Below are 10,077 nucleotides of genomic sequence, written 5' to 3'. Positions count from 1 at the left end.
CACATTATTTGTAAAGTGGGCAGCATAAGGAGCCTTTGGAGCTCCCCATTGCCAAAAAGTCTACAGCAAGAACCTGACCTTTCACTATGTAGACCACAAGGGTGGAATCATGTTGGCAGCCAGGCCTGCTCTTTCCCAAAGGTAGCAGGAGGGGGCAGGAGCCCTGCCTCACTGAGTCTCTGGCCCAAGGGTCGGTTTTGCAAAGCCAGGGGTGCCTATCAGTGCTGGAAGGGCGGGACCTCAGGAAGGAAGCATTCTCACCAGACCCTGTCAATCCAGTGCTGGCTGCCTGAAGCACCCTGCAGAACCCAGAAGCAAGAGGAACAGCTTGAGATGCTGCTGTGGTCTGCTCCAGAGAGCCTGTTTCCCCCAGGAAGCGCCTGATGCTCTCGTGGCCCTGGGCACAGTGGTCTTGTCATGGGTACGCTTTATGCCAATTCTCCAAGCCACTGCTTGAATCCATCAAAACTGTTTAGCTAAAAACTCCTTCAAACTGTGGTTTATGGACTCTTCCTTGAACTTGAATCAGCGATGGACTAGCAGCTGTGCAGAGACCAGGGTGTGCCTGTGAGTGTACTTTTTGGAGCGATTGCTATACCTATGGCAGAGCAGACCATTTCTTTCAAAGAAGATCATTCCCTCTCACCCCTGCCCCCACAGCAATTTCATGTAAAACTCTCCCATTTGCCTGGATGAGAAAAACATCTTTTACACAGTCGTACCAATGCGATTTCCATACTGGCAAATATCACATTTTTGTGGGTTCACAAAAAATAAAACTGCTTTTCCTTTTGGCTGAAAATTGCTTATGAAAAGGAAAGGCGGTTTGGGGTTTTGGTGCACTCTTTTTCATGCAGGACGTGGTTTTTTTCGCGGTGAGAAACCACCTCTGTCATAGACATGGTCAATTTTCACCTACAACTTAATCGGTTTCACACCAAATTTCCCATTGGGACACTGAAAGCCAGAGTTTACCTGGTGAGCCGCTAAAATGTTATCACACCCAAATTCACCAGGGCCTATAAAACTGTCAGTCACCAACCAGGAGCCACGCGGATGTGAACCATTTTGCAATGAAGTAAGGTGTAAAAAAAAATCATATAAATCCTCCACCTGACAGTGTATCCGCTTGGGGCCTGTCTGTCCCTGGTGACCAGGCAAGATCCCAGAGATTTCATTGCTCAGATACCACATAGGCATCCTCAGCCTCCTCCACCCAAAGACTTAAGATCTCCACATGTGTGAGGATGGGAGTCTAGCCTAGCAGATGGGATAACCTATGTCCTACATTGGAGCTCCTGGGTTCAATTCTCAGCTCTGGCTCCTCACTGCAGCTTCCTACTAATGTTGACCCTGGGGGACAGCAACGATGGTTAAAGTAATTGAGTTCCTGCCACACCTGTAAGACACCTGGAAATAAGATGGGAAAGGTGACAAGGGAGTTCTGTTCCATGTCTATCTATAAGGTATAATACATTTATTTTCAAAATAGGTTTCTTTGAACACCCAGCAAAGATGGTGGCTTGCATAGGGGGCCCAGGCTGAAGGGGGCTACATGTGTCTCTTTTCTCTGGGAGAACGATTTACCCTATGAGGAATACAGAGGTAGCAAGACCGCAGGGACACAGTAGCTTCACAGTGCAAACTGAGGCAGGGACTTGGTGGAAAGGACAATGCCAGGATCTTCCGTCCCTCCTCCTCCCTACATATCTACTCCCACTGCTAGAGATTGCTTATGGGACTCCTGGAGTATGCACACATATGAGGGCTCTCCAAAAGTTCATGGAAAAATGCACATTATGAAAAAATAATGCATGGGTTTCAAATTTTTGAACAAAAGTGAACATTTTTAATTCAATTTTCCACTAACTTCTTTTTTAAAGATTTATTTACATGAGAAGCAGATGACACAGAGAGGAAAAGACAGAAAGAGAGAGAGAGGAGACAGAGAGAGAGAGACCTTCCATCTGCTGGCTCTCCCCAAATGCTGGCAATAGCCCAGGCTGGGCCAGGATGAAGCCACGAGCCTGGAACTCCAATGGGGTCTCCTATGTGGATGGCAGGGACTCAAGTGCTTGAGCCATCATCCGCTTTCTTCAAGGTGCATTAGCAGAAAGCTGGAGGGAGAGCCCAGAGTAGCTAGGACTCCACTCTGGCATTCTGGTATGTTACGTGAGTGTCTCAAGTGGAGGCTTAATCTGCTGCTTGACAATGCCTGCCCCTTCCACAAGCTTCCTGAAGTCCCCTCTTGTGTGAAATGCATCATTCGATCTGTTAATATGAGAATAACCATGACAAGCTGGCGCTGCAGTTCACTAGGCTAATCCTCCGCCTTGCGGTGCCGGCACACCGGGTTCTAGTCCCGGTTGGGGCGCCGGATTCTGTCCTGGTTGTCCCTCTTCCAGGCCAGCTCTCTGCTGTGGCCAGGGAGTGCAGTGGAGGATGGCCCAAGTGCTTGGGCCCTGCACCCCATGGGAGACCAGGAGAAGCACCTGGCTCCTTACTTCGGATCAGCGCGGTGCGCCAGCCGCAGCGCGCTGGCCGCGGTGGCCATTGGAGGGTGAACCAACGGCAAAGGAAGACCTTTCTCTCTGTCTCTCTCTCTCACTGTCCACTCTGCCTGTCAAAAAATTAAAACAAAAAGAGAATAACCATGACAATGATGATGACAACCTATATTTGCTAACATTATAGAGATCACAATCCCCTTCCTATATCTGTTCTCAGTTTTATTTCCACGATGTTTTCATCATAACCCTATGATGAAACAACTGCTAATTCCCTGTCACAGGTCAGAGCAGAGTGGTTTGGAGAGACAGGGCCAAGACGAGTGATGCCAAGGCTGCCATCCCTCTCTACCCCAGGTGGCTCCCATGGGAGTGTGCCCAGCCTCAGGCTGAACACATAGAAAATGATGAGATCCCAAACCAAACACCTTGGAACAGCCAGCGGCCAGGCAGGGAGCCAGGCCTCTCTGTACACACTCCATCTACAAGGCTTGTTCACTCCAATACCAGATGTAGGATTCCCGAGTAACGTCTTTTATTTTTTATTTATTTTTTTATTTTTATTTTTTGGACAGGCAGAGTGGACAGTGAGAGAGAGAGAGACAGAGAGAAAGGTCTTCCTTTGCCGTTGGTTCACCCTCCAATGGCCGCCACGGCTGGCCAGGAGCCAGGTGCTTCTCCTGGTCTCCCATGCGGGTGCAGGGCCCAAGCACTTGGGCCATCCTCCACTGCACTCCCTGGCCACAGCAGAGAACTGGCCTGGAAGAAGGGCAACCGGGACAGAATCTGGCACCCCGACCGGGACCAGAACCCAGTGTGCCAGCACCGCAAGGCGGAGGATAGCCTAGTGAGCCGCGGTGCCAGCCTCCAAGTAACGTCTTAACCACCACACCAAACACTCACCTCCAAACGGAACAAATCCTTAGGCACATGCATAAAGATCTTGCCTCAGACCCCAGGCAGGTTCCTGGGACTCCATGGCCACAGTCTGCCTGGCCCACGAGGAGAACACACTGACAACATCAGGCAGGGTCTCGATCGCCAATGACTGAGCTTCCCAACCTGCCCTGACTTCTGTATCAGGTTGGGATTTGTCTCCTGCGAGAGAACACATTCACACGAGCTAAAGCTTCCACAGAACAATATGATCTGTTTTCATTTTACATCTTCACTCTCTAGTAAAAGGAATGGTGCCTGAGCAAAAGAACTTAAGCATTTAAAAATTACATTAGAAGTGTAAAATGATGCATGACTTGTATTTGGGGTTGTGAGGACAGGGTTGGGGTACGGGGCTGACTTGAATTATCTATAAAATTATTTCTTTCCCCTTGTGGCAAAGGAGTCAACCACACTTTAATGATGAGCTAAGTTTAAAATGTCATGACTTTTACACTTACTTGAGGAAGAGTTAAAAAAAAAAAAAGAAACTCTAAGTATCTGTATTTATTGAGTTCAGATATTAATCATTCTCTTAAAAGACACTTGTTGTTCGTTTTGATCGGATGGTTTTCGAGTGACCTTGTGGCCGCCGGAGTGGCGGAGTCCACATCACCATGTCAGCAGCAGCTGTGGATGCAGTTAATGCTGCACCCCTGTCGGGGTCCAAAGAAATGAGTTTGGAGGAACCAAAGAAGATGACTAGAGAAGACTGGAGGAAGAAGAAGGAGCTAGAAGAACAGCGAAAACTGGGTAATGCTCCTGCAGAAGTTGATGAAGAAGGGAAAGACATCAACCCTCATATTCCTCAGTATATCTCATCAGTACCATGGTATATTGATCCATCGAAAAGACCTACTTTAAAGCATCAGAGACCACAGCCAGAGAAACAGAAGCAATTCAGTTCATCTGGAGAATGGTACAAGAGGGGTGTGAAAGAGAATTCCATAACTATGAAGTACCGCAAAGGAGCCTGTGAAAATTGTGGGGCCATGACACGCAAAAAGAAAGACTGCTTTGAGAGACCCAGACGAGTTGGAGCCAAATTTACAGGTACTAATATCGCTCCAGATGAACATATCCAGCCTCAACTGATGTTTGACTACGATGGGAAGAGGGATCGATGGAATGGCTACAATCCAGAAGAACACATGAAAATTGTAGAAGAGTATGCCAAAGTTGATCTGGCAAAACCAACACTGAAAGCCCAGAAACTCCAGGAAGAACTGGCCTCAGGAAAATTAGTAGAACAAGCTAATTCTCCAAAACACCAGTGGGGAGAAGAGGAACCAAATTCTCAGAAGGAAAAAGATCATAATAGTGAAGATGAAGATGAAGATGAAGATAAATATGCAGATGACATTGACATGCCTGGGCAGAATTTTGACTCTAAGAGATGAATTACTGTTCGGAATCTCAGAATTCGAGAAGATATTGCAAAATATTTGAGAAATTTAGATCCAAATTCTGCCTACTATGATCCAAAAACTAGAGCAATGAGAGAGAATCCTTATGCCAATGCAGGAAAGAATCCAGACGAAGTGAGTTATGCAGGAGATAACTTCGTTAGATACACAGGAGATACCATTTCAATGGCTCAGACACAGTTGTTTGCTTGGGAGGCGTATGACAAAGGATCCGAAGTGCATCTGCAGGCAGATCCCACAAAACTAGAATTGTTGTATAAGTCCTTCAAAATCAAAAAAGAAGACTTCAAAGAGCAGCAGAAAGAGAGCATCCTGGAAAAGTATGGTGGCCAAGAACACCTGGATGCTCCCCCAGCTGAACTGCTTTTAGCCCAAACTGAAGACTACGTGGAGTACTCAAGACATGGAACAGTCATCAAAGGACAGGAGCGGGCAGTTGCCTGCTCCAAGTATGAGGAGGATGTGAAGATCAATAATCACACACATATCTGGGGATCTTACTGGAAAGAAGGCCGATGGGGATACAAGTGCTGTCACTCTTTTTTCAAGTATTCCTCTTGTACTGGAGAAGCTGGGAAGGAGACTGCCAATTCTGAGGAATGTATTATAAATGATACAGGTGGAGAAGAGTCTGCAAAAAAGCCACAAACCCTCATGGAAATGCATCAGGAGAAAATGAAAGAAGAGAAAAAGAAGAAAAAGAAGAAGAAGAAGCATCACAGGAGCAGTTCAGATAGTGATAATGAAGAAAAGAAACATGAGAAATTGAAAAAGGCACTCAATGCAGAGGAAGCCCGCCTCCTTCAGGTCAAGGAGATCATGCAGATCGATGAGAGGAAGCGGCCTTACAATAGCATCTATGAGACTGGAGAGCCCACTGAAGAGGAAATGGAGGCCTACAGAATGAAACGTCAGAGGCCGGATGACCCCATGGCCTCTTTCCTTGGACAGCAGTAACTCGTCAGAGAAGGGTATCAGTACAGACAAAACAAATAGGTTCTTTTCCATTCTTGCTGGTAACTGCATAGAAAAATCCTTATCTCCTCTTGCTGCCTGACTTTAATAAAGCTTTGAGATATCTCAAAGTAAATTACTTCTTTTCCACACTGAAGAAATGAAGAAAAAGAAGGGGTACATTAAGTATAGATTAACATTTTAATTTCCCAGCTGGCGCCGTGGCTCAATAGGCTAGTCCTCCGCCTTGCGGCGCCAGCACACCGGGTTCTGGTCCCGGTCGGGGTGCTGGATTCTGTCCTGGTTGCCCCTCTTCCAGGCCAGCTCTCTTCTGTGGCCAGGGAGTGCAGTTACTTGGGCCCTGCACCCCATGGGAGACCAGGATAAGTACCTGGCTCCTGCCATCGGATCAGCGCGGTGCGCCGGCCACAGTGGCCATTGGAGGGTGAACCAACGGCAAAAGGAAGACCTTTCTCTCTGTCTCTCTCTCTCACTGTCCACTCTGTCTGTCAAAAAGAAAAAAAAAAGGAAAAAAAAAACATTTTAATTTCCCAACTTTTTATCAGTGATACAAAAGAAACCTTGGTTCACTACCTATCAACAGTGTCTCCTTATCAACATTTGAGCCTAAAATTTCCTCAGTTTATGTGGTACTTTATCAAATGCACTACTACACATTTTGAAGGTAGATTAGTTTTTCATTCTGTAAGCCATGGCTACATTCTTTTAAACTATTAGTATCTATAATTGTGGTTATTAAATGATCATTTGTTTCTGCCTTCTAAGGTTTCCCTTGTCTGAAGCTAAAAAAGTTATTCAACACTGGTCTTCAAGAACTGAAAGGAAATCCATAGAAAATATAAATAACCTTACCTCCTATGTCAATCTGTGAAGTAATAAATCTATTTTTCATTTGGTTATTAAAAAAAAAGACACTTGTTGGCCAGCGCTGTGGCTCACTAGGCTAATCCTCTGCCTGCAGCACTGGCACCCCAGGTTCTAGTACCATTTGGGGTGCCAGATTCTGTCCTTGTTGCTCCTCTTCCATTCCAGCTCTCTGCTGTGGCCCGGGAAGGCAGTGGAGGATGGCCCAAGTGCTTGGGCCCTGCACCTGCATGGGAGACCAGGAGGAAGTGCCTGGCTCCTGGCTTCGGATGGGTGCAGTGCTGGCTGTAGTGGCCATTTGGGGAGTGAACCAATGGAAGGAAGACCTTTCTCTCTGTCTCTTCTCTCACTGTCTATAACTCTACCTGTCAATTAAAAAAAAAGACACACTGGGAAGATGAGTCTTTTAAATACATACCTTTCTTAGGCTCTAGACAAAGCTCCAAGGAATGGCAATTTTTATTTCATCTTTGTGTTTTTAATTAAGTTATACAAGTTTCATGTATTTCATATATACAGATTTAAGAATATAGTGTCACTTCCTCTAACCTCCTTCCTGTCCAAGCCCCAAACCTTACTCCTCCTCCCTCTCTCAAATTCCCATTCTTAATTTCTACAAAGATCTATATTCAGTTTACTTAATAATCTTATAGTTAATCCTACACTAAGTAAAAGAGTTCAGCAAATAGTATGAAGAGAGAAAAAAAACATCGTTCTTCTTTGGAAGAAACATGGGCTGTAAACAATCATCAAATCTCAAAATATTCACTCCCATACAGTATATTTCAGCTACTCTATTAGTTACCTCAGATCAGGGAAAACATATGATAGCTCTATATTTGGGGACTGGCTAATTTCACTAAGTTTAATGGTTTCCAGTTGCATAACTTGTTGCAAAAGATAGGACTTTTTTTTACAGTTGAGTAGAAATTCATGGTGTATATATACAATAATTTATTTATCCAGTCAACAGTTGATGGACATCTGGGTTGATTATATAACTTAGCTATTGTGACTTGTGCTGCAATGAACATGGGGGTAGAGATAACTCTTTCAGATGCTGATTTCTTTTGGTTTGGGTAAATTCCCAGGAGTAGGATGGGTGGATCATATGGTAGGTCTATATTTGGATTTCTGAGGTACCTCCATACTGTCTTCCACAGTGACTGTACCAGTTTACATTCCCACCAACAGTGGACCAGTATATATCCTAACGAGTATTTGTCATTTGTTGATTTCTGTATGAGAGCCATTCTAAATGACATGAGGTAAAATTCACCGTGGTTTTAATTTGCATTTCCTGATGGCTAGTGATCCTGAGCATTTTCTCAAGTGTCTGTTGGCTAACTGAATTTCCTCTGCCTGTTCAAATCCATTGCCATTTCTCAACTGGATTGTTTGTTTTGTTGCGGTTGAGTTTCTTGAGCTCTTGATAGATTCTGGATGTTAAGCCTTTATTAGTTGCATAGTTTGCAGATATTTTCTCCCATTCTGTCAGCTGTCCTGTCACTTTGTTGAGTGTTTCCTTTGCAGTACATAAGCCTCTCAATTTGATGTAATCCCATTTGTTAATTTTGGCTTATCTTCCTGTTATTCTGGTGTATTTTCTAAGACATCTTTGCTTATGCCAGTGTCTTGCAGAGTTTCTCCTGTGTTCCCCAGTAATTGAATGGTATTGGGTCATAGACTTAGGTCTTTGGTCCATTTTGAGTGGATTTTTGTGTAAGGTATAAGGTAGGGTCTAGGTATATACTTCTGCACATGGAGATCCAGTTTCCCTAGCACCATTTGTTAAAGAAACTGTCCTTGCTCCAGGGATTGATTATAGCTCCTTTGTTAAACATAAGTTTTTTTGTGTGTGTGTAGATTGATTTCTGGAGTTTCTATTTTGTTCCATTGATCTACAAGTCTGTTTTTGTGCCAGTTCCAGGCTGTTTTGATTATAACTGCCCTGTAGTATGTCTTGAAATGTGGTATTGTGATGTCTCCTGCTTTGTTTCTGTAGAATAAGGTTGCTTGTCATCTGCAAATAAGGATAGTTTGATTTCCTCCTTTCCAATTTGTAATCTTTGATTTCCTTTTCTTGCCTAATGGCTCTGGCTAAAAGTTCCATAAAAGTTCCATACTATATTGAATAGTAATGGTGAAAGTGAGCATCCTTATCTGATTCTGAATCTCAGTGGGAATGCTTCCAACTTTTTGCCATTCAGTAGGATGCTGGTCATGGGACTGTCATAAATTGCTTTGATTATGTTGAGGAATGTTCCTTCTATACCCAATTTACTTAAGGTTTTGTCATGAAAGGATGTTATATTTTATCAAATGTTCTCTCTGCATCTATTGAAATAACCATATGTTTTTTTCTTCAGTTTGTTAATGTGATGTACCACATTTACTGATTTGCAAATTTTGAACCACCCCTGCATACCAGGAATAACTCCCACGTGGTCCAGGTGAATGATTTTTCTGATGTGTTGTTGGATTCAATTAGCTAATATTTTGTTGAGGATGTTTGCATCTATGTTCATCAGGAATATTGGTTGATAGTTCTCTTTCTTGGTGTATCATTTTCTGGCATAGGAATTACGGTGATGCTAGCTTCATATAAGGAGTTTAGGAGGATTCCCTCCCTTTCAATGGTTTTGAATAGCTGGAGAGGAATCTGAATTAGTTCCTCTTTAAATGTCTGGTAGAATTCAGCAGTGAAGACATCCAGTCCTGAGGTTTTCTTTGTTGGGAGAGTCTTTATGTATCTGCACATGTTCTAGAGATTCTTGAGTTGTTGATTTCCAACATCACTCCATTGTGGTCAAAGATGCATGGTATGATTTTGAGTTTTTTTAGTTTGCTGAGACTTATTTCATGGCCTAACATGTGCTCTATCATAGAGAAAGTTCCATGCACTAATGAGAAGAATATGTATTATGCAACTGTGGGATGAAAACTTCTGTAGATATCAGCTAGGTCCATTCGGTCCATAGTGTCTACTACCTCTGTTGTTTCATTGTTGACTTTCTGTGTTATTAATCTGTCCATTGATGAAACTAGGATGTTGAAGTCCCCCATAACTATTGTATTGGAGTCTATGTCTCCTATTAGATCCATTAACATTTCTTTTGCATAGCCAGGTGCCCTGTAATTGGTGCATATACATTTATTATAGTCACATCTTCCTGTTGAATTGATCCCTTAATCATTACATTGTGCCCTTCTTTGTTTCTTTCAACAGTTTTAATGCTAAAGTCTATTTTTTCTGACATCAGGATGGCTACACATGCTCTTTTTTTTTGCTTTCCATTAGCATGAAAACTTTTTCCATCCTTTTATTCAGTCTGCCTGTATCTTTGTTGATGAGATGTGTTCTTATA

The 10,077-nt window shown here is 43.5% G+C and overlaps 1 protein-coding gene across 1 annotated transcript; it reads left to right on the top strand.

Moving 5' to 3' along the window:
* The first annotated feature begins 4,001 nt into the window (after positions 1-4,001).
* Positions 4,002-6,755, top strand: LOC127483246 (pre-mRNA-splicing factor SLU7). The gene is given in 1 exon segment (XM_051819955.2): positions 4,002-6,755. A coding segment is annotated over 1 exon segment (1,767 nt). The 5' UTR covers positions 4,002-4,060; the 3' UTR covers positions 5,828-6,755.
* Positions 6,756-10,077: the final 3,322 nt, after the last annotated feature.

This window comes from Oryctolagus cuniculus, chromosome 8, assembly GCF_964237555.1.
Source record: "Oryctolagus cuniculus chromosome 8, mOryCun1.1, whole genome shotgun sequence".
Classification (NCBI taxonomy): domain Eukaryota; kingdom Metazoa; phylum Chordata; class Mammalia; order Lagomorpha; family Leporidae; genus Oryctolagus; species Oryctolagus cuniculus.
The sequence above is the reverse complement of the archived record's forward strand: the minus strand, read 5'-3'. Positions and strand labels throughout refer to the sequence as shown.